The sequence below is a fragment of the Parasteatoda tepidariorum genome, chromosome 12, assembly GCF_982258835.1.
Source record: "Parasteatoda tepidariorum strain Cologne lab strain chromosome 12, Ptep-v5.0, whole genome shotgun sequence".
Taxonomy (NCBI): domain Eukaryota; kingdom Metazoa; phylum Arthropoda; class Arachnida; order Araneae; family Theridiidae; genus Parasteatoda; species Parasteatoda tepidariorum.
Window position 1 is genome coordinate 32,328,423 of NC_141766.1, and position 26,229 is coordinate 32,354,651.

The window sequence follows — 26,229 nt, forward strand, 5'->3', positions numbered from 1 at the left end:
ATTCAATGTGCTAAGGAAAGTTTCGTAAATTTTCTAGAAAAGTGGAGAAATTTTCTGGAAAATGGAGCCTTAATAAAAAATAAAATACCTCTTCCGATGGTTCATTCGAAGAATTGCTTTGTAAACCACTTCCTTTGGCTCGTTTTATTACCTCTTTTCCATTTGATTGAATTAAAGAAGATCTTTCGATGAAATCTGATGAATCATACACCGAGTCTTTTGTTATTCTTCGCCTTAGAGATTTCTCTGATTGGCGACTATCACATTCTTCATGTGGCACAGTTTTTCCAGAGGAACATATGGAATTTCCCATGGTTAATGATCAAAATACATGATCGAAATTTGTACTCTTTTATCTGCAATAGGAAAAAGAAGCATTAGCTACAAAAAAATCTGATACCAGCTATAAAGAATCCCTCAATCTAATCACACAGAAAACAATTCCTAATGGCATTTCTGAAGTTTGGATATATCTTGCACATTACAAAATATTGAAAAAAGTTCCAAAGAAACAATGTTTATTGTACTACGTCTACTGGAAAGTTCTAGCAGCGAAAGTACATGCCTCCAACATTGATCCAAAAGATATTTTTTTTGTAAAAAAATTGATTATGCATTTACTTTTAAATGTATATATCAGATGTACTGCTTAGTTCAGTCGTATACTTTCGTTACAGGTTTAAAAATGTATGTACAGTGCCCAAAAAAAACAAGCGGACCACCCTGAATAACTTTTGATCTAACGATCAGATCTTCATTTTCTAATGCCTAACCCCTTGGGGACGGGTGATTCAGAAAAGCATTCGTATAAAATCAGGATCAGGACGTAATTAAATAAAAAACGGTAACGTAAATGTAGTCGTTTCTAATTTGACATACTAACGTTGCTTTTACTTTAATTATTGTTAGTTTAATCACGTACATAATCAACGTTAATTCAAAGTATAACTATATAGTTTTATTTTGAACAAGGTGATGGTGAATTAAATAAATCAAACAATTATAACTCCACCCACAAATAAACTGCTGAGGAATTACTTTGATTACCAGTTTTATCTTTTTATCCTGGTTGATACCGTTTTATGCTGGCACGTATTTGTGACAGTCGGCGCGAAAATGCTAATCTTGATAGTACAAGGAGGCGACCTCAAGCATGCTAATTTATCAGTATAGACGATATTTTAAGTTAAGAAATCAGACGCAAAATCATACTTCTCTGAATAAACAGATGACTTTTTCGCCGGATCGGATTTCTGACTCCCAATACATAGGGGGCATCCAAAATTTGGGAAATATGGTTCTCATAGTTTCATCAGAAGAGCCATCCGAAGTTTAGAGAATGTTAATTTTATAAAAGACGTATATTTAAAATTCGATTTCTCAGAATCTATTGGACCGATTTCATTCACGTTTTGAATCTTGTAAATGAATATAATTTTGCGTGACAAAATACAAAATTTGAGAGAAATCACTCGAATAGTTCCTGAGGAATCGAGTTTTTAAAAAGTTGTATATTTAAAACTCAATTTTCGAACGATTTTGCTCGAAATTTATTTTTTTGTCACGCGAAATAACATTCTTTAAAATGATGTCGAAATTTGTATACCTTACAATTCAAATGTTTACGACTATTACTAAATAGAATAATGAAAAATAATAACTATTTAGTAAAATTTATTTTTACATGGAATCTTTGAATATATGAATTTGATGATTGTGTTCAAATTTTTTTTAATTCTAAAAATATTGAAATATAATAAAAAATTTTACCATATTTCAATTTTTTTATTATATTGAAATATAATAAAAAAATTGAAATATGGTAAAATACGCAAAAAGTAAAACTGAAATTAAGGAGTTCAAACTTTGGCCCACTATCCTGACTAAGCTATAGGGACTATATTATCCACATTGCTCCCCCTTTCCCTATATTTTGGGAGTGAGAAATCCGAATTCGTCGAAAACAAGGTTTGTTTATTCAGAGAAAGTTTGTTTTATTGTCTAATTTCGGAACTTAAAATATCGTTTGAACTAATTAATTAGCATATTTAAGGTCAACCCTTTGAACCATGAAGATTGAGCCTAGAATGCGAAGATCCGATCATTAGATCAAAAGTTATTTAAGGTGGTCCGTTTTTTTTTCTTTTGCGCACTGTACGTATTCTTTTGCGACATCTATGTTCTGTTTCTTTATGCTAGAACATTTTTATTGAGATAAAAGGTAAACGCCGTTTCTCACTTTCGTTTATGAAAGAATCATTTGCATTATTTCAAAAAGTGAGGTGGGTACTTTCGTGGGCACAACTTTCCGACTAATCTAATAGAATTTCAGGAATTGTAAAATTTTAAATGTTGCTCAGTTAATTAAAATAACAAATTGCTCATTTAATTTGAATGATATATATATTTATATATATACATATATATACATATATATATATATATATATATATATATATATATATATATATATATATATATATATATATATATATATATATATATATATATATATTCAAGTTTTAGCAATGAAAAAATTTCTCTCTCTCTTTATTTAACTAAAACTGGGTGCCTGGGCCGCGCAGCGGCCCCTAACCCATTCATCATGAAGTATTTACAAGTTGAATTAAAAAACATTTTGAATTATGCAGCATTTAGGTAGCATTACAGAAGATCAAGCATATTTGCTTGATAAATTAAACATGATTTGATATTTAATATAAGTCATGATTTATGCAATAATCAGAAATTTTCGTGAATATAAAAAGCACAATTGATATTTAAGCATTGATTGGTATTAAATTTGATGCAATCATAGGTTGTGATTAAAATATGAATTAAATTAATGTGTAAACAATTACAATTGATATTTTAGCATTGAATGGAATTTAAATTTGATGCATTCATAAGTTATGATAAATTATGAGTAAAATTAGAATATATGCAAATGCGATTGACAATTTAGCATTGAATAAAGTTAGAATCGTGTAATTTTAAGTTGTAAAACAAATATAACATGATATATGATAAATTTACAGAAGTTTTGTTTAATATTGGTGTCGCCATCTATCGAACACAGTTTGCTATTTAATTGAGCTGTTTTACTTTTTTCATTGAAGAAGAGTTTGATAATCTACATATTACACTAATGCAAGAGTTCCGAATGAATAGTCCGGAATTGGGCATGACTATGACATTATGGAGCATTATCTCTAATGATTCTTTGCAGTAATTGGAGTACCTCTTCATTCTTTATGAGTTCTTGCAGTTCTTTTATTATTATGACAAGTCTGCGAGCCATACCGGCTGTTGTTGTGGGAATCGGGCGAGAGCCCTTCCTAGTGGGACGGGCTATGCACCCAGTGTAGTTTGCGGTATGGGATTCACTACAGTTGCAACATTTTGGTGGAGTGTGTCTGTCCTTTCTGCATTCATGGGAGCGATGATTGCCAGCGCATTTCACACATCTTGAGGCAGCGTTGCATGATCTTTGATTGTGGTGGAATGCTTGACAATTAAAACATTGAATTGGTCCACGACCCCCCCTAAATCTCTCTATTCTGACTGGAATACTTTGAATAGTGGTGATGGAGTTAATTTGATGATTTTGCACTGTATTTTTAAGAATTATGAGAAAAAGTGGGAGGAGCCTATAGGCCTCGCCAACTTTTCTCTTAAACTGTATGACTTTATGAGTTGTAATGCCTGTTTTGGCCAGTTGATGGGAGATCTCATCTGTTTTGTATTCTGTTGATAGTCCACGGAGTAATACTTTAATATGTATGGTTGGATGTGCATGAAAAAATTTAACATACATATAAGGATGTTACACAGCAAGACAAAATTAAGAAGTGGTAACAATATTTACACAAAAACTATATTTTATTATTTCCATACCTGCCTAGTCTACTGACTTTAATATAGTCATTAAAATGCATTAATTGACGGTAATAAAATTAGTTTTAAGTAATAAGCTCCAGGAACTAATTTTCATAAGCCAATCTGATAATCAAAATTTATTTAAACAAAAAATTACTAGAAAAAAATCACCTTGCAAAGGGTTAAGAAGAAATAAAATAATTTCATACGAAGTTTTTATTACATTTTTTTTTAAAAAAATCAACGAAGTACACTAATCAACCTATAATGCATAGCTTAATTGTTTTTGTTTTTTTTTAATATATTAAAATCATTGGAATCGTGACTAACTTTTTTGATCTACTTACTTGAATATAGTAAGTGAAATGTATTAATTGATGGTAATAAAATTAGTTTTAAGTAATAAGCTCCAGGAATTAATTTTTATAAACCAATCTGATACCCAAAGTTTATTTAAACAAAAAATTACTAGAAAAAAATGATCTTACAAAGGGTTAAGAAAAAATAAAATAATTTTATAAGAAGTTTTTATTACATTTATTTTAAAAAATCAACAAAGTACCATAATTAACCTATAATGTATAGCTTAATTGTTTTTTTTAAAATTTATTAAAATCATTGGAATTGCGACTAACTTTTTGGGTCTACTGACTCTAATATAGTAATTGACTTGTATTAATTGGCGACTACATTTTTATGGTGGCGTAAATTAATATCTCATCAGAATTCTTTTATTTAATTACATTTATAATATAGACGCATTTTAGATGAATAATTTGGCAGGAAGTTACCGAGTCTTTGAAAAGACCTGAAAAAAGCAGATTAGGAAAAAAGGAAAGTTCGCAATTCGTCCCTTTGTTCATCAAATTGGTGAACTTATTTCATGAATAAACAATGGAAATGGAAATGAACAAAGATACAGTTAGATTGTTTAGAATATCAACAAATGTTTGGTGAAGAGATAAATGCTGGTTTTATGTTTCTATGACGTCAGTACTTAAAGGTACATATCTTTCCCTATGAGCAAAAAATATACGACACAAAAATATGCAGAAGTAAAATCAATGAATAAAGATTTTCTCGGAAATCTGCCACTTTCGCCTAACAGTACTTTAGCCATCTTACCTTGGAAAATAGAAAAGTGAAGTTAAATGTATTTTAACACTATTTTTACCATTAAAAACTGTTATGAAAAGTGCATGCGGGTAAATTTCGCCCATTAATATCTGATTTGCCCATTGATATCTGATTTGCCCATTAATATCTGATTTGGAAAAAAATTCAGTAAATATATGTTAATTTGTATAGATATCCCCCTATATTACCTCGCATTTCAGCTTAAATAGCGGGCTTTTCACAGGTTTCTAGGGAAATTTATCAGTAATCACAAGTTTATTGTGGTCAGAAGTATATTAACCCTTTTGAAGGCCGTGGTAAATATACTTACCACCACGTTTTACCACTTTTAATTTAGGTTTCCATTTTTCAATTACTTCAGCTTTCTTGAAGTGAGTTTGAATAAAATTGGTAACCATTTGTCACTTTTAAAAAACGTATAAAAGTTATAAAATACAAAATTCCTTTTGAAGTTTGTAGCATTTAAGGAATAATAAAAGTCAAATAATAAATAAAGAAAAATAAAAGTCAGTAAGTTCCTAATAGGTCATGTTAAATATATTTACCACCAAAAAATGGCATTTTTATAAGCTAAATGAGTTGGTTTTTTTTTATATCAATTACTGTTCTTAAAACAATTTCAATTCCAGAAATACTTTAATTTACCTTTACTAGAAATAAAGGGTCCATTAAAGGGTTAAATTAGCGTAATTGAACCTTGGTGGCTCAGAGGATAGAGCATTTACCGTCCAATGACGTGCCACTGGTTCGAATCCCAGTAATGACTGGTTGATACAAATTACGTACTCGGCTCGCACCGACCACAGTGCTGACGTAAAATATCCTCAGAGTTAGACGCAGAGATGCCAAGTGCTCCGGACATGCCAAAATAATTAATAAAAGCGGTAAATAACTACAAAGTAAATTTTCCAAACATTTGACTATTTTTGCTTGCTTTTTTAAACGTACAGCATGACATAAGTATTACAGGGATGCCAACTGCTCCGCTTTCTGGACGAGCTTTAATAAAGTGGTAGCAAAGTAAATAGTAAAATTCTTTAAAGAAGGATAGTTACGCCTACTTTTTTATAGTGTAACCAGTAGATTGATGCTTTAATGCTGCATTTTATACGATACTTATACTTTTTGATATTTAGTGGTGAAAAATTACTTAAAATGAAAAACACTAAAGTAAAAGTAACTTAAATTTTGCTACCACTAGAAAATACTGTTTTACAAGGCGGAGCAAGTTGGCATCCATGGTATTATCATCATCATCAATACTTATCTGGGAGCCTGGGGCCGTCATCATACCTGCCAACTCTTCCGGATTTTCCGGAAGATTTTATTTTCATATTTAAAGTGGTAGTAATTATATACTATTTTTTTCTTTTATAATCTTAATTTTTAAATGAAAATTAAGCACATATATTAATATGCGTTACTATCATGGTTGTCAACTTAAGTTTTCTCAAATACAACGTATTTGTTTGCTTAAAATTGAAGTTTTAATTCCATTTTAATACCACTGGGAAAAATGATAATGGAAGGGATTAAAAGTTGGCAGGTATGCATCATCCATACCCTCCAACTGCTACGGAATTTCCGTAGTTTCAGAAATCTTCTTTTCAGACGGTAGCAAAATTAATGTCTTAATATTTAAAAAAAATTAATTTTAGCGTAACTTGTCCACTATTACTTATTAAAGTGCAGGCCATATAGCTAGATTCTTAAGTTCTGATAAAAGTTTTATGAGATATCCATTTGCTTTAAAAATTTCTACTTTGTTTCGCTACCACTAGAAAGAATTATTTTCAAAATCCTCATAAGTTGGAGGGTATGCATCATCAATGGTATTATAAAGTGGTGAATGATATAAGCCTACGAGTTATTTAGGAATAGTGGTGGATAAAAATCTACCAAATTGAATTTATTAAGCCATTTGATAAACTACCACTATATATTATATATATATATATTTGCTATCCGGAGAAAGTTGGCATCTCTGTAAGACGGTGTTTATTCTGAGAAAGTACGTTTTTGTATCTAATTTCATTGCTTAAAATATCGTCTTCAATAATTAATTAATATATTTGAGGTGATCCTTTCGAGCTAGTCCTAGAACGTGAAAACCCGATCATTAAATCAAAAGTTATACAGATCCATTTTATTCATTTCTTTGCATTGTAAGGGGTTAAAAAATATTATATTTCACAGGGGGTCGTATAAATGTTGCGGCAAAACTCTGGAGGAATTAGGGAATATTATAAGAATTACAATTACAAAGGAACCGCAGCGAAACAAATTTGCTCCGGACAGCTGATAAATATTTTCAAGTGGTAGTATATTAATGCAGAGATGCCAACTTGCTCCGGACAGCAAATATATATTTTAAAGTGGTAGTTTATCAATTGTGTTTCTTAGTTTAATAAATTCAATTTAGTGGATTTTTATTTACCACTATTTCTAAATAATTCCTAGGCATACATAATTCACCTCTTTATAGTACTTATGCTATGTTATACCTTTTAAAAAACAAGCAAAAATAGACATATATTTGCAAAATTTCTTTTGTAGTTGTTTACCGTTTTTTTAATTATTTTAGCGTCTCCGGAGCAGTTGGCATCTCTGTTAATGTATGATTCTTAATATAGAAGAAGAAAGAAAAGACGAAATTCGGTTCAAAATTTTATTTTATTTTATAACAGTCGTTGAACAGCAGACCCAATTTTTCGGTTTAAGACAACTAATGTTCAACTCCGTAGCCTTGTAATTTTGAACCCAATTCAGAAGACTCCTGAATCAAGTATTGGGAGAAATTTGCCTTCCTGGAGGACTTTTTGATGGAACTAATCCGCATTTGCGTTACATGGAGAGGAAGACCACGAGAACCTACCACGGTTAGCCTGACGGCAAGTGGACTCTAACCCATGATCCGTCTACTACTGAAGATATTTCACGTCAGCACTGTGGTCGGTGCAAGCCGGATGCGGAATTCGTATCGACCAGCCATCGCCGAGATCGAACCACGGTTTCATCTCATTGGAAGGCGAACGCTCTATCCCCTGAGCCATCAAGGTTCTCGATTCAAAATTTGAAAAAGATTCGATTTAGAAAATTCGATTTATATGGTTTTTACTCATTACTACTTCTAAATAATTCAAAGGGTAACAGGTGAAACGCCAATTTGTTACAATTGGGCCAGAATAAAATACTTCGAAAAATAACGCGAGCAAGATGGTTTATCCGAAATAAGAACATACATCGTGATCTCACCATAGAATGTTTGGAATATCCTATTACGAAGCTAACTTGCAAATCTTTTGAAAAGACCATAAACTGTGGAACCGCATGGTTTAATGAAATTTTTACTATTGAAAACTTCAGAGAAGCCATAAACCTCATGCCAAAAGCAATTAATTTTTGTAGCGACTCGGCCTTATCTAAAATACAAAATATTTAATTTGAATTCTAATTACTAGAAAGAGCCACCTTGAAAATAAAATTTCAAGAGGGATGGGAAAAGGGCCATTAAAGCGTTGAATGCCACGCTAATTTTACATGGCTCGCCCGTCTGGTCACAGCGATATATAACTGCTAACTAAATTTGCAAATATTAGACAGATTTTCCAAGCTTTTTAAAAGGTTTAGCAAGCCATCTTCCTAGTGTTTTGATTTTATTGGGCACCTGGGCCGCGAAGCGACCTCTATCCCATTCATCTGGAATTTCAAAGCTGACTTAAACAAGCACGATTTGAGTAAAGTGGCGAATTACATAAGCCTATGAATTGTTTAGAAATAATGGTGGATAAAAATCTACTAAATTGAATTTATTAAACCAAGAATCACAATTAATAAACTACCATTTGAAAATATTTATTCGCTGTCCGGATCAAATTGGCATCTCTGCGTATATAAATAAAACTATTTTTGTGTGTTCCATATTGCATCAATGTCTTCAAGCCATTTTAGTAACGATAATAATCTATAAAAAAAAATTAAAAATTTACTCGAATTATGTGTTTCTAATAATCTTAGCTTCACCGGTCACCTGTGACCCCCGCGGAGCTACGAACAAACTCAGTGTGCCGGTCACCCCCATGGCATTCAACGTGTTAACTTCCTCAGGCGCCTAGATAAATTTCGACGATGATGATGCTACACTTGAGGCTCTTAAAAAATTTGCAAAAGTAATCTACTTAAATAATGCAGTGATGTAAAAAGTTTTTTTTTACAAAAAAGTGGTATTGTGTACATATTTAATCTAAGAAGCCACACCCTTTTTCTACTTTACTATCCTTTTTCTAAAAAAAACATTTTGCATCATCAAAATTTAACCGAACGCCTGATGCCGTTTATGAACTTTTGAACCATTTTGCATCAAATTCAGAAAGGAATTTAATTATTTTAATTGTTAATGCAAAATTTTAAACATTACTATCTCTTTTCCACAGATCATGTTAATAACTAATGGTTATGGTTGGATTATAAAAAGTCCTGAATTATAAAAAAGGTCCTGAGCATTTATAGCTTTATTACATAAATGTGAATTATCTTAAGCCCACACTTTCTAGCTTGTGTAAGAGCTCCATTGCAAGGTACGTCTCTTGTTAAAAAAGAATAAAATGGAAATCAATAATTGTTCTAAAACCCTAATAACTTTTGGCATCAAATGGGATTTGCGAGCAATGAAGTAATGTTAAGGCCACACTTCCAATTAAGGTACAAAAATAGTAATATTTTCGAAAATGAAACTCGTAATATGAAAAGTTGGCGTCAAGCCATAAGCCAGAAGCGGTCAGTAGATTTAGGTAAAAATTAAAGCTTATTCATAGATACTTAAGTATTCAGTAAATGACGAAACTTGTGTTCTTTACCGTAAAAGTAGTCGTTTAGCTATCATCAGGCTGTTTGGTATTCATGAAGATATTTCCAATTGATACTGGCTTATATGCCTTAACCCTAACTTTTGTTACACATAAAGCATCAATTTAATAAATTTTTTTACTAAATTTTTGCAATGGTAGGAAACAAGCTTTAATATTTGATTCTTGATTTGTCTACATATTGTAAATTCAAAAAAAAAATTAAGCGATTAGATAAATATTTCATCTCGTTAGCGCCTAGTGTTCTCGCTTAACACTAGGTTTACGGGACGCGTCCCTTTGACGTACTTCGAATTTTATACGGAAAATTACAAGAACCGTTTGCATTTTTATTTTATCTCTTGTAATGACCTTTATCCATTGATCGGGGTAAATATATATTGAAGTCTATTTTCTTCAAAAGCGTTGAAATATTGAAATTCTCTTTGTGGTATACCTATCTCTACAGATATGCGTCAATTTGACGCGATCATAATTTAGACAAAATTTTGAGTAAACATGTAAACATAACATCAATAATAAATAGGAATGTACCGACAATACTTCGACTCGTTATCTGATATCGTTATCTCAAATGAAACAAGTTATTAACAACTGTTGCCGATAAGCAATAATAGAAAGATCAAATGGAGAATGTCAATTGATGTCAAAATGTCAGATTTTGAAGGTTTCAGTTGCTTAGTTCGAGAATTGAAAAACAAAATGCTAGAATATTTCATAAATATATATCTCATATTTTAATTTTTCTTATAGTATATAATTACATTGCTTTCTAAGTGTAGAGATGACAACTGCTCCGGACTCACCAAAATAATTTTTTAAAAAAACGGTAAATAACTACTAAGTAAATTTTGCAAACATAAAGTGGTGAATTATATAAGCCTACGAATCATTTAGAAATAGTGGTGGCTGAAAATCTACTAAATTGAATTTATTAAACCAAGAATCACAATTGATAAACTACCACTTTAAAATATATATTTGCTGTCCGGAGCAAGTTGACATCTCTGCAAGTGCTGTTAGATGTATTTGTTCATGCGTCAAATTGACGCGTGTTCGTAGAGATAAGTATATAAGAAACGTCCGTAAACCTAGTGTTAAGGATAAAATTGCTCGAAAATGTATTATTAGATTAGAAATATTTTTCATTATTAAATTTTAACTTATAGGAACAGAGCATGTCTATCCAGCCAGCACCTCCTGCATCAAGAAGCCTCCACACGGTTTCAGATAAGCAGTCTGCGCAGACTACTTAAAAAGTGAACCAGTTGTGCGCACTAACCCAAATTCTCTTTTAAAAGTAATTGGAAGAAATTTATCATATATATTTGCGAATTGAATTTGCGAATTGAATTTGCGGTGATTGGCAAGTAAATAAGACAAACCAATCATATTCATAAGTTAAACAAATTTTTAGAGATATATGTGTTACCACTTTCTTAATTTTACGAAATTTTCTATTCGATGGCACTTTTGTATACTGATTTACCGTCATAGTGGTTTGATCGGACTACCTATAAAAAAACCGTGTGGAGGCTTTCAGTTATAGGAGGCGTTGATCCATCACCGCAAGGCATGCTACCAGTCCTGCCAATAACTACACCTTCTGTAAAATATTTTATAGAGTGGTAGACATTCAAAAATCAAAGCTTTCTGAATTTTTGGTAATTTTGCCAACATTTTAAAAGCGTCAGCAAGAAAGAGCTGGAACAAAGTGGTGTTGCATATGAACTTTTAAATCATTTATATGTAGTGATGTGAAAAAAAAAGTTTAAATGAATAAAAAAATAATACATTGAAACATTAACTTTGCTACCACTAAAATAAAACTTTACCAAAAGCGTCGAAAGTTTGCAGCCTGTACTACAATAAAACGTTCAGCTTTTTTAGTGATAAATTTATTCCAGTGGCGGAATAATGTAGTGAAAACGTAATACTTTTTAGTAGTGTAAAAACGTTTTTAAAGAGTCGTTTTTATTCCTGATTTTTTTAAAATTTGATTCGAAAACGTAATACTTTTTTGGTGATGTAAAAAAATGTAAGAAATTTTTATATTCTTGATTTGTTTTTTTTTTTTGCAATTCCGGGTAAAAAATCTCTTTATTAGATTTTAATGTAAAGTAACAAATCATGCCTCTCTAGCATATTAAGATATTATTACAATAAAACTTTTAGCTTTTTTTGATCTAAATATATTCCAGTAGCAAAATAGCAGTGGAAAAACGTTTTTAAAGACATGATTATATTCTTGATTTGTTTACAAATGGTAAAACCTGAAAAAATAAAAAGATTAGATAAATATTTCTACTCGTTAACGACTAATGTTCACGCTAAAGTATGACAATGTTAAAAAATTTATTTCATTATTAGATTATAACTTAGAGTAACAAAACATGTCATCCATCATCGCAAAACATTACTACAATAAACCGTTTAGCTTTTCTAAATCCAAATTTATTTTAGTTATGAAATGGAGTTGTGAAAACGTGATACTCTTTTGTGGTATAAAAACGTTTTTAGAAAAACGATTTTATTCTTGATTTGTTTGCATATAGTAAAACCATACAAAATTAAACGATTAAATAATATTTCAACTTGTTAGTCCCTAGTGCACTCTTTTGAGGACAAAACTGTTAAAGAATTTATTTCATTATACGATTTTAATTAAGAGGATTAAAACACATGCTATCCAGCATCCTAAGAGATTACTACAATAAAACTTTCAGCTTTTTAAAGCTAAATTTATAATAGTTACCACATAGTTTCTTAAAAACATGGTACTTTTTGGGGGAGTAAAAGCGTTTTTACAAAATCGATTTATTAGTACAGCGTTTGCAACAGAGCGGCAAGAGTCTAGAAAAATTTAAAGGCGGGTGACAAATCTTTCCAAAGTTTATTAAGAATTTAAACGCTTTAACTTCCGGTAACTTTTCGAAATTCGGTTGGTCAGCTGCAACACATAAATTTTGAGCCGTAGTGGCTCAGGGGATTGAGCTCTCGCTTCCCAATGAGATGACCCATGTTCGATCCCAGCAATAGCTAGTCGATTTGAAATCCGCAACCGGCTCGCAACGACCACGGTGCTGACATAAAATATCCGCAGTGGTAGACCGATCATGGGTAAGAGTTCCCTTGCCGTCAGGCTAACCGTGGGAGGTTCTCGTAGTCTTCCTCTCCATGTAACGCAAATGTGGGTTAGTTCCATCAAAAAGTCCTCCACGAATTCAAATTTCTCCCAATACTTGATCCTAGAGTTCCCCTGTCTTCTGGATTAGGTTTACAATTACAAGGCTACGGAGTTAAACATTAGTAGCCGTAAACCCTAAATTGGGTCGGCTGTTTAACGACTGTTATAAAAGAAAATAAAAACGCATATATTTAGATCGATAGTTTAAATATTTTTTAACGATTTTTTTCCTTCCGGTTTTAAAGTTTTTTTTAGATGAAGCTATCCTGTTTGGAGAAAACGAAAAAAATTTTAGCAGTGTTTCACAAATAGCTTGCCATATTATGAAAAATAGTATGTTATGAAATAAATCCTTTACAGTAATTTAATATTTTCCCCTTTTGACTACTTTTAGGATTTCAAAATATCTCTGCTACGTAATTTCAGATCGAAATAAATGTATTTAATCATTAATTGCAGTGAAAATCGTTTTGCTTCTGCTTATTAAATTTACAAGAATAAAATAAGTGAAATACTATCTTTTCTTTTAATCCTGGAATATAATTTCAAGGAATTTCTGATCTATATTGGGTTAATTGGAATCCGTAAGTGTAACGGTAAAGTTACAATAATTCTAGTGCTAAATAATTCTAGGAACCAAATTTTTTGTTGCATTTATACAAGTACTTGATCTTTTTTAATTCGGGTAAGTTGATATTAAATCTCAAATTAGTTTCGCTCCAAAAGCTACAGATTGTGCTTCCTTTTTTTACTTAGTTTATTTATTTCTTGTCTGAATGAACAAGCTTAGAAAGAATGCACATATTAATATATCTAGGTACACACTTGTCTGCTTTTTTTGAAAATAACATGAAAGACAAAAAACAGAAGACCTTAACTTATTGCTTTATAAACTGAAAGGTAATATTATCGCATTCTTCTTACCTACGCACCAGAGAAGTGGGGACTTTTTGTAGTCACTTGAGTGAGTTTCAAAAAGTCTTAGTTTGGACTATATTTTTAAATTGAATAGAAACTGAAGCTTGTAATAGGAAGCTGACTGCAGATTTCCAATCAGCGATGCAAAAGTATTCAAGATCTGTTTTAAAAAAAATTTTCCCCATCTGCAAAATTTTGACTTTAATGTATAGTTCAGGAGCCACCTGTCCATGCTTTTGAACTATAGGTCAAATAAATAATTTAGTAATAAATCATAACAGCATCTCAAGAATGTTTGAAAAATATGCAAAACAATTAACTGTAACTGCAGCAAAACACGTTTTTTTTAAGCGGAAATGGCTTTTTTCAAAAAGCGCCTTTTCCAAAAATTTTATTTCTTCATGTTCGAAATAGAAAGGGTATAGGAAAAGAACAGTTAAGTTGGCTTTAATACTTAAACCTCTATATAAGTTTCTCGTTTTTAATGTATGACTCATGAATTCACACGAAAGATTCATTATATTGAAGAAAACAATCTCAATGAATTCTCGACTCAAAAGCAAACTCGTAAAAAAGTGAGGAATTTAAAGAAAAACAAATGTATTAATTAATTTGCTAATGAACAAAAAAATTTCTGAATTGGAACATTATCAATTCGTGCAACAAATGGGTCGTAACACAAAATAGTGGATTTTCCAGTAAGTGCAAGAACCTGTCCTCAGCAGCTATTGATTTATCATAAAGTCATCATGCTTCGAGTGCGGAAATTTAAGACACTATAGTTAAAATAGCTTGCGTGTTTATTAAAGCATTATTTTTCTACATCTAATGGTGAGAGTGGTTTCAGTACAAGAAGCGAAATTTTTGCGTTACGACAAGAGTATGATGTAAATTTTCTGCATGTAAGGCATTCTCTAAATTTTTTGTATCAAAATTTGATTTTTCATACCATTTGATTCATTAAAAAAAGTAATTTTAGAAAATAATTTTAAGAAATAATAATCAAACTAATTTTAACTAAACTAATAATCTTCGAAAAAGTTTTAAAAAGTGAAGTAGTAACCAATTTTATGGCTTTGTCGCAACCTTTCTCTTAATCCACGTCATACGATTTCACGTTTCAAAGCACCAATTCCACGTCATACGAGTCCACGTTTCAGAACTCCAATTCCACGTCATACGAGTCCATGTTTCAGAACTCCAATTTCACATCATACTAGTCCACGTTTCAGAACTCCAATTTCACATCATACTAGTCCACGTTTCAGAACTCCAATTTCACATCATACTAGTCCACGTTTCAGAACTCCAATTCCACGTCATACGAGGTCACGTTTCAGAACTCCAATTCCACGTCATACGAGTCCACGTTTCAGAACTCCAATTTCACATCATACTAGTCCACGTTTCAGAACTCCAATTTCACATCATACTAGTCCACGTTTCAGAACTCCAATTCCACGTCATACGAGGTCACGTTTCAGAACTCCAATTCCACGTCATACGAGTCCACGTTTCAGAACTCCAATTCCACGACATTCGAGTTCATGTTTCAGAACTCCAATTCCACGAAATATGAGGTAGTCCTAAATTTGCACTTTTTTTAAGTTTCACATGAGTTTATGCTTTTTTGTTTCGATTTTTTTTATCTGTACTTAAAATACGCCATTGAATTAGGGAAATTGCAGCAATGTTAGATAGTTCTCCATATTTTGTTTAAAATTTTTATATCTCCTGATCATTTAAGAGTCTTCATTTCAAACCTAGTAACAATGTATCAATGTGCAAATATGTCAGAAACTGGAATGTCACAAAATTACATGTATCTTTGAAAGGCCATACAGGTAAAAAGTAAGAGGAACATATCTGTTATACCTTTGAATTGCGTGTTTCTATAAGCAGTAATGAGTATATAGTGAAAGTTACGCTGTGCATATACATTTAAGTGGTACAGTGTAGCTTTTAACCTTTGAACCCGATGGGACACCGACGTCCCTGTTATGTATCTTTTTGACATTATAATTACATGCGAAAATATAATTGATAGTTTTTTCAAAACAAAAAATAGTCTAATAGTTAATAAAAAAATTTGTTAGATTATCGGAATTATATTTGTACTAAAAAACAAAATCCTAAGAAAATAGTTTGAAATAATTTTTTCCTTTCATGTTCACAAATTTATCAATAATTGATTTTGTAAAGTAAAGAAATTTCAATGATGAACAAATGTCTGCCAGATTTAAATAACTGAAAATAAGATCAAATAGGAAAAATTATTGTTTGGAAGTGAGCCGTGTTTCGAAGATTTTATCTTTAACGCTGAAAAAGACACCGGTGTTTCATACTTTATTTCATAGCCATAAAGATATAATCTTTTCATCAGCTCACACGATTATATCCGCAAAAAAGAGTACTTTCTAATATTGCATCAGTATAGCCAAAGCAAAATATATCAATGCAATAGTGTGAGAAGCTATCAAAAAATTTTACAAAAAAATTCCAACAAATAAATAAAATAGAACACAATAAGTAAAAATATCACGATTATATATTTTGATCTAAAATTAGTAACCTATAATTTCAATCTGAAGTCCAGGACAAATTTAGAATATGTCAAGTTAATAAGCATGGATGCTCTGTTCGTTTTTTCATAACCGTACTTTTTGCAACGGAACATTCTCGCCACAATTGTCGGAAATCAGTTAATATAAAGTTAAATAATCAAAGTTACTTTGTCTTAAAATTAGATTGGTTATCTATATATAACATAAATAATTCATGAAAATGTCTGCACGAATTTTTTTACTTTTTTTAGGTCACCATTAGTTGAAGAATTACCTTTTCCGATCGATGATAGAAAACCTCACTAAGATTACCGTGATTTCCGTTCATAAGATGATTTTTTTTTTGTATCGTTAACGTCATTCACTTATATAAAGAGTTGGTATTTTAAGACTGGAACGAAATAAATTGTTGATTTATTCGATAAAACACTAATTGGAATCTGAAAACCTTTAACCCATTCTCTGCTGTGGGGGCAAGCAACATTTTGTAGAAACATGATACCACGATAAACACATTTGTGTTATAATATATTGTGGTGAATACGAACATATGAATTTGACAAAATAAATGCTATGAATTAAATAACTAAGTTCACATTATTTTTTTATGTATTTCTGAAATTTAAACATAGGGAAGTTATTCTACGGTCACGTGTTGGATATTATTTGGTATATTTTCTTCATCAAATGTGTTTTAAAATATTTTAATCTTTAAAAAAAATGAAGCAATTTATAAGTATTATAATACTTACTGATGTTGTTATTATTACTATTATTATATATATATATATATATATATATATATATATATATATATATATATATATATATATATATATATATATATATATATATATATATATATATATATATATATATATATATATACATATATATATTGATAGATAAATTTATTCATTTATTTGTAATAAACGGATGAACTAAGTTGATAATGAATTCAATGAATCGATGATCGAATTGGAAAAGAAAATTTATTTATCATATTTAATTTCATAAAAAGAAGACTTTTGAAAATGCTTTTCAGTAGTTTTAGTAATATTTGAAATCATTATAATATCGCGATTATTATTTATTTTAAAATTTGCCCGTAATTCGCAACTTGCGGGACACCCGTAACAAACTACTGACGAATGAACGTCTCGCATGTGCTGTTGTTTCTGATGTCACTTGCCAACTAACAGCATATGCCAGCTTGTCGAAACCACTCGAATTTAAACCACGCGAAAGAACGCCATCTATGGCCAAGAATACGTCTTCAGTAACACGCACGTAGCAGCCTGTTTATAGGGCTGGTCCATTCTTACGTCCATTTATTCAGTCATAGATCGTTAGTTTGACCTGAACCAGAGAACGATCTATCTCCAATGCAGTACTCCCAGAGGCATTGATTTGGTATGGGAACATGGAGGACTTTGTGACTCAATGGATTTAGCATGCCCCGATCCCCATTTACTACACCTTTTCATTTACTACACTAACGCTTTCTACTTCGCCCGGCGGGGATTAAACTCACGACCTGTTGGACATGGGTCCTACGCCTTATCAACCAGGCAATCCCAATCCGTTCCACATGTGATAGCATGTAATGAAACATCTTTAAACTTAATTTTAACCTATTGTAGACCTTCCTTTGCGTATGATTTACAATGTATTAAAGCATGTTAACCATAAAAGTATTTCTTATGGTATTTCATCAAATGAAGATTGCGAAATTCCAATTTTATTTTATGTTCTAATAAATTATAAAGCAATAAAGTAAAACAAAATGCTTACACAGAATTGCAATTTTATTTTTTTCTCTTTAAGCTGGATTTTTCGTAGTTATATATTGACAATTATGAGTGCAGAAATTATTTTTGCAATCTGTTATATTTCATATATGGTACAGTAGTATGAAAATCATCATTAGTAAATTCCAAATATACCATTTGCTTCAATGATATTTAAATCATACCTGGACTTCTTATGCGCATTATTATTCTTAAATTTCTATGAAATAAAAAATAGCTACTGCTATCGCCCTGGACAATTATGTTGCTTCTTATGACACTTGGACAAGCCAAGTACGGCAGCTATTAAATCAGGAAGATGCGTCGTTCTTTTCACAAGAGAGTACCAGAAGGGTTGAACTGGACAATTATTAAAATCGTTAGCATGACTTTTTTTATCATTGACAATTGATTCGGTATCCTTACATTAGATTTTCAGTTAATTTTAAATTAACTTCCTTGTCTCAACCGTGGTGACTTATAAGATAGAGCACTCGCTTCCCAATGAGTTAAACCAGGTTCGAATCCCTGCGGTGGCTGGTCAATTCGAGTTCCATACCCGGCTCGCACCGACAGCAATACAGACGTAACAGTGCGTGGTAGACGGATCATGGGTAACAGTCCCCTTGTCGTCAGGCTAACCATGGGAGGTTTTCGTGATTTTCCTCTCCATGTAACGCAAATGCGGGTTAGTTCGATAAAAAAGTCTACGATCTACGAAAGCAAATTTACTCCCAGTATTTGATCCAGGAGTTCCCTTGTCTCCTGGATTGAGTTCAAAATTACAAGCCTGAGGAGTTGAACATTGGTAGTCGTAAACACTAAATTCGACGACTGTTATAAAAAAAAAATTTTCCTTGTCTTTCTATTATATAATATATTGCTTTATTTTTTAATCATATAATACTGCCTCTATACATTTGCTATTCAAATCTGATGCTATTTAAATTTCTAAACTAAAAAATTACTTTAGAAATTTTTTTTTAGCATATGCTGATTCCACAAAATCTCCTACCAACTGAATGAAGAGTTCATTTTGTGTCATCAGAGAGTTCGAGTCAACTGAGGTGTTTTACATTCCCCCATTATATTCTACTTTTTTTGCATAGATCACTAATCCAGCTTTCTTTCATTCAAACTAGCGCAATTCCAATCTTTAGAATTAACCCTCAGAATCAATATTTGCTTCTTTTTCTGATATCTTAAGTCAGGAAATTTCATTTTCTTAATTCTGGTAATTTAGAAAATAAAGATTTCTTTTTCTTTGCTCCCTGCTTCTCCGGGATTTGTTTCTTTTTTTTATTTTCTCACTGTGATATTTTTTTTTGTAAAGAACTGAAAATGCGTTGAGTAATTAGAATTTAAATAGTTTTTTTAAGAAATTATGAAGAAAACATTATTTCCAAAATCTCGAGATTGTTTTAACCCAAAAAATATATTCAAAATATTTTTCATCGATGCTTCAGAATCTATAGTTTGGCATGACTTTTGTGTGTAAGAAAGCAAAGAATATTTTTTATTCAATTTTACACAATCATATAATATACAATATCATATTTAATAAATTACATGAGGCAAAAAAATGTCCCTCAATTTTCAAAAATTCGTAAAAATTTCGATTTATTGATGTAATGAATATGACAAAATGCATTCTCAATTTTTTTTAAAAAAGTTGCACCATTTTAATGAATTCATTCAAAAGAATGACAAATCGATATTTAAAGATAAAATTTGAAAACATAGCAGCTATTTGAAAAAAATCATAAATCATTAATAAATTTGATCATTTACAGTTAAATGTTAGAGGTCTTAGTATCAGGAAAGAAATATATATATTTTTTTATATTTTATTCTCCCTTTTATTCATTTATTTCTTATTTTTTGTTTTATAGCTTTTGCGTACTCAAGCTTTAATGAAATAATTACGCTTAAAAATGCAAGTGGTAGAAACTTAATTCATTTTTGTTACATTTATTTCTTTTCATTATTAAATCACAACTACCACCATGTCTTATATTTCAAATTATATATATTTAAAACTAAAATATCCAAGTAATCTAGAAAAAATTCCTAATAGTGTTTGTTAACATGAGCTTTCGAAGCTCTGTCGCCAAGGAAAATAAAAAAAACACATTTTAAGTGCCTTACACTTGAGGCAAAACTATGATTTTAAACTATATATATATATATATATATATATATATACTTAAGTTCAAAATGAAGATAAAGCAAAGGAAAATTACAACCATATCAAAAACGGGGGGGAAAAGAAAAATAATAATAAAAAAAATTACAAACAACTGGGGGGGGGGGAAAAATAAAAAAAAATTCCGGGAAAAAAAAAGGATAAAATTTCATTATTTTTTTCGGATTTTTTTTAAATCTTTTTTCCCACCAGTTGTTTGTTATTTTTTTATTACTATTTTTATTTCCCCCCCCCAGTTGTTTGTTATTTTTTTTTATTACTATTTTTCCTTTTTCCCCTTTTTTCATACGTCTGTAATTTTCTTTTGCTTTATCTTCATTTTGAACTTATTTTATGAGTTCTATTTACTTGCAGTTTATGTGTAATAAATGAAACTTATTGTTTTTCTTGTATTTATTTATTTTGCGGTATATATATATATATATATATATATATACAATCCTGTTTTTTGAGATGCGCCCATTTCCATAAATACGCGTTTTTAGACGCAACCGCTTCTTTAATGCACACATTGAGCGTAAGCAGTGTCAATTTTTTAAACACGTATTTTGAGCTCAGTCCTTTTTCCTGTAAAAATTTTCTAATAACCTGGATGTGTCTTCCTGATGCCCTTTTTCAATTTGTGCTATACATACTTTAACTAGACGAGATTATACAAGCCGTGTTTGCAATGAGCACACAATCCTGCTTTTTGAGATGCCTCCATTTCCATAAATACGCATTTTTGGACGCAACCGCTTCTTTAATGCACACATTGAGCGTAAGCAGTGTCAATTTTTTAAACACGTATTTTGAGCTCAATCCTTTTTCCTGTAAAAATTTTCTAATAACCTGGATGTGTCTTCCTGATGCCCTTTTTCAATTTGTGCTATACATACTTTAACTAGACGAGATCATACAAGCCGTGTTTGCAATGAGCACACAATCCTGCTTTTTGAGATGCCTCCATTTCCATAAATACGCGTTTTTGGACGCAACCGCTTCTTTAATGCACACATTGAGCGTAAGCGGTGTCAATTTTTTAAACATGTATTTTGAGCTCAGTCCTTTTTCCAGTAAAAATTTTCTAATAACCTGGATGTGTCTTCCTGATGCCCTTTTTCAATTTGTGCTATACATACTTTAACTAGACGAGATCATACAAGCCGTGTTTGCAATGAGCACACAATCCTGCTTTTTGAGATGCCTCCATTTCCATAAATACGCGTTTTTGGACGCAACCGCTTCTTTAATGCACACATTGAGCGTAAGCGGTGTCAATTTTTTAAACATGTATTTTGAGCTCAGTCCTTTTTCCAGTAAAAATTTTCTAATAACCTGGATGTGTCTTCCTGATGCCCTTTTTCAATTTGTGCTATACATACTTTAACTAGACGAGATCATACAAGCCGTGTTTGCAATGAGCACACAATCCTGCTTTTTGAGATGCCTCCATTTCCATAAATACGCGTTTTTGGACGCAACCGCTTCTTTAATGCACACATTGAGCGTAAGCGGTGTCAATTTTTTAAACATGTATTTTGAGCTCAGTCCTTTTTCCAGTAAAAATTTTCTAATAACCTGGATGTGTCTTCCTGATGCCCTTTTTCAATTTGTGCTATACATACTTTAACTAGACGAGATCTTACAAGCCGTGTTTGCAATGAGCACACAATCCTGCTTTTTGAGATGCCTCCATTTCCATAAATACGCGTTTTTGGACGCAACCGCTTCTTTAATGCACACATTGAGCGTAAGCGGTGTCAATTTTTTAAACATGTATTTTGAGCTCAGTCCTTTTTCCTGTAAAAATTTTCTAATAACCTGGATGTGTCTTTCTGATGCCCTTTTTCAATTTGTGCTATACATTCTTTAACTAGACGAGATCTTACAAGCCGTGTTTGTAATGAGCACACAATCCTGCTTTTTGAGATACGTCTATTTCCATAAATACGCGTTTTTAGACGCAACCGTTTCTTTAGTACACACATTGAGCGTAAGCGGTGTCAGTTTTTAAAACGCGTATTTTGAGCTTAGTCCTTCTTCTTGTATACATTTTTCCTAATAAACTGTACGTGTCTTTCTGATGCCCTTCTTTAATTTGTGATATACGTTCTTTAACTGAACGAGGCGTTATAAGCCGTGTTTGTAATGAGCACACAATCCTGCTTTTGTACGTGTAATTATAAATTTATTATTGAGTTATCTCGTTGTAATTCGTCTATCGTATTTTCAGAAATACACACATTTCTGCGAAATTTAGAATTCAATGCTTCAACACTTTATAAGATACTTTGAAGAAAGCGAAGTATTTGACGTCTCTGTATACGTAATGATTTAAATAAAGTCATTCTAAGAGTTTTTATAGAAATTAATATCTAAATAAATTTTCTATTTTTTTTATAATTATCTTTTTTAACATCTTTCCATATTTTACTCAAAATAACATAACCCTCTAATTCTTGTAAATCATGAATCTTCTATTTCAAAATGGTCATAAATGAAGTTATTATGTATAATCAAAGGGTAACGCTCTACGTAATAACATTACGCCACCTAGTGGTACATTTTAACACCACTTCCAGTGATAAGACAAATAGCAATTATTAATTACAAAATTATAGAGCATAATCGATTTAGTTATAAAAATATGCGCTGAGCACAAAAATGTTAAAAATAGAATACGTAAAACGCATCTTTATTAACATCTTTCCATATTTTACTCAGAATAACGTAACCCTCAAATTTCTTGTAAATCTTGAATCGTCTATTTCAAAATAGTCATGAATGAAGTTATTATGTATAATCAAAGAGTAAAGCTTTACCTAATAAGATTACGCCATCTAGTGGTACGTTTTAACACTACTCCCAATGGTAAGGCAAATAAAAAATATTAATTATAAAATCATAGAGCATAATTGATTTAGATATAAAAAATTGTTGTTAAAAATAAAATACGCACAAAATTGTTAAAAATAAAATACGTAAAACGCATCTTTATTAACATCTTTCCTTATTTTACTCAAACTAACGCAAACCTCCAATTTTCGTAAATCTGGAATCTTTTATTTCAAAATAGTCATAAGTGAAGTTATAATGTATAATCAAAGGGTAGCGCTTTACGTAATAAGATAATGCCATCTAGTGGTACATTTTAACAACACTCATAATGATGAGGCAAATAAAATATAATTATTACAAAATTATGGAGCGTAATCGATTTACTTATAAAAATATGCACTGCGCAGAAAAATAATAAAAAGTAGAATACGTAAAACGCGTATCCATTTAGTCATGATTTTCATAGGCCGTGAGACGTCCTGGAAAGCCGACAAAAGAAGAAAAGATCACGTATTGGTCATAAACCAAAGAGTTAGCAGCGAAAGTGTGATAACAGTAAAAACTAATGCAATAACTAGAAGAAATTGTCACTCGGTGTTTTCTTTTGAAAAAGTTTGGAAAGCAGAAAAAAATGTTCCCACATTTACTTGCACTAAGAATCTATCATTTGCTTTTCTCTAATCAAGCACAGTTATATATTGATTATGTAATCAAAGACTTTATTGTATAATTTTTACCATACTTGCCAAAAAAGAAGCAATTCTTAATTTTTGCAATATTATAATATTAAAAATAGATTTTAAGCCCATAGTTAAGAGACTGTAACACTTTTTGTCAGAAAGAGTATTAAAAATATTAGGGGGAAAGGAAATAAATGTCATTTCGGTGTATTAAATATTCGTTAGTCTTAAAAACAAAATCATTTTTTTTACTCATTTTTGATTCAGTATTGAAAGGCTGTTGCTTACGAGGGTGAATACATTATTGATTAAAAGTAAAAACTTGATAAAAAGTATCCAATACACCGAAACGACATTAGTTTCCAGTCCCCCTAATATTTTATTTTTACACTTTTAGAAGGTTCATAATGTATTTGTCACAACGAACACATACTTAAAAGTACAAAATCTTAAAGAATCCTTAAGCTAAAAATTCAAAATTTCATAAGTTATTATCATGAGCCGCAGTGGCTCAGGGGACAGTGCGTTCGCCTACCAATGAGGTGACCCAGGTGCGAATCCCAGCGGTAGCTGGTTGATACGAATCCTGCTCCTGGTTCGCATCGACCGTAGTTCTGACGTAAAATATCCTCAGTGGTATATGGATCATGGGTTAGAATACCCTTGCCGTGAGACTAACCGTGGGAGGTTTTCGTGAATTTTCTTTACAAATGCTTGTTAGTACCATAAAAAAGTTCACCGAGATGGTTAATTTATCCCAATGCTTGATTCAGGAGTTCGCTTGTCGTCTGGGTGAGGATTGAAGTTACAATCCCAAGGAGCTGAATATTGATAGTCGTACTCTCAGAATCGGGTCGACTGTTCAACAACGGTTATAATATAAAATAAAAAGTTATTATTATAAATATAGTAGAGTTTACTTAATTGGGAGGTGTAAGTTGGAGAAGATGATGCCTGCGCATTTGCGACACACGGACTTATAATTCCGCATCCGCTTTGCACCGACTACAATGCTGATGTGAAATATCCTCAATAGTAGACGGTTTAGTTCCATTAAAAAAACCTCCGCGAAAGCAAAATTTTCCCAATACTTGATACAGGAGTTCCCTTGTCTTCTGGGTTGGGTTCGAAGTTACAAGACTACTTACATTAGTAGCCGTAAACCCAGAAAAGTGGGCCGGCTGTTTAACGACGGTTATAAGTTAATACATATATTAGCAATTCCACAAATAAACGCCAATTAGGAGGCCAAATAAAATTTAAAAAATTTTGGTGGGTGGCACACTATTTCTACATGAATTTTCTTCTTTTTTACAGCCTAAAAATGCAAGAAAAAATCGTGAACATGAAATTTTTTCTTTGTGACATACATTAAATGTGACATACTCTTTCTGACATACTCAGATAAATCGGAGCCATTTATTCAGATGAAACATTTTCACATAAATATAATATTATTATAATGTCTCTCTAAAATGTATTTATAGAGATTTCATACTATAAGATTATATTTTAGTATAAAAAACAAAAATAAAAAAAATTAATCAAAGTTCGTAAATTGAAAAAATTGGGAAAATTTTAAATTTGGTATTTTGTCATTTGAAGTATGTCGCAAATAAAAAATTTCATGCTCAATATTTTTTCTTGCTTTTTTAGGGTGTAAAAAAGAAGAAATTTCATGTAGAAATAGCTTGCCCCCCCCCCTAAAAAATTTATTTTTGCTTGGTCGCCTAATTTGCGTTTATTTGTAGAATTGCTCATATGAGCAATTCTACAAATAAACGCCAATTTTTATACTAAAATATAATCTTAAAGTATGAAATCTCTATAAATACATTTTAGAGAGACATTATAATAATATTATATTTATGTAAAAATCGTTTTATCTAAATAAAAGGCTCAGATTTATCTGAGTATGTCAGAAAGAGTAAGTCACATTTAAAGTATGTCACAAAGAAAAAATTTCATGTTCACGATTTTTTCTTGCCTTTCTAGGGAGTAAAAAAGAAGAAAATTCATGTAGAAATAGTGTGCCCCCCCCCCAAAAAAAAATTTTTTTTTTGGCCACCTGATTGGCGTTTATTTCTAGAATTGCTCATATATATATACAATATTGATTGTAGTTTCTGATGTATTGTCTATCTAAAGTTAAGATTCCAATCAGAATTCGCTATGCTGGAAAT

The 26,229-nt window shown here is 31.1% G+C and overlaps 1 protein-coding gene across 2 annotated transcripts in view; it reads right to left on the reverse strand.

Moving 5' to 3' along the window:
- Positions 1-26,229, reverse strand: part of LOC107440923 (dual specificity calcium/calmodulin-dependent 3',5'-cyclic nucleotide phosphodiesterase 1A) — a 549,727-nt gene that overhangs the window by 502,958 nt on the left and 20,540 nt on the right. For both annotated transcript variants that reach the window (XR_015430831.1, XM_043040985.3), the window contains exon 2: positions 89-356. Coding sequence is in view for 1 of the 2 variants with exons in the window: in XM_043040985.3 (XP_042896919.3) it covers positions 89-313 (225 nt within the window). In the remaining variant the exon portion in view is untranslated. The remainder of the gene's footprint in view (positions 1-88; positions 357-26,229) is intronic.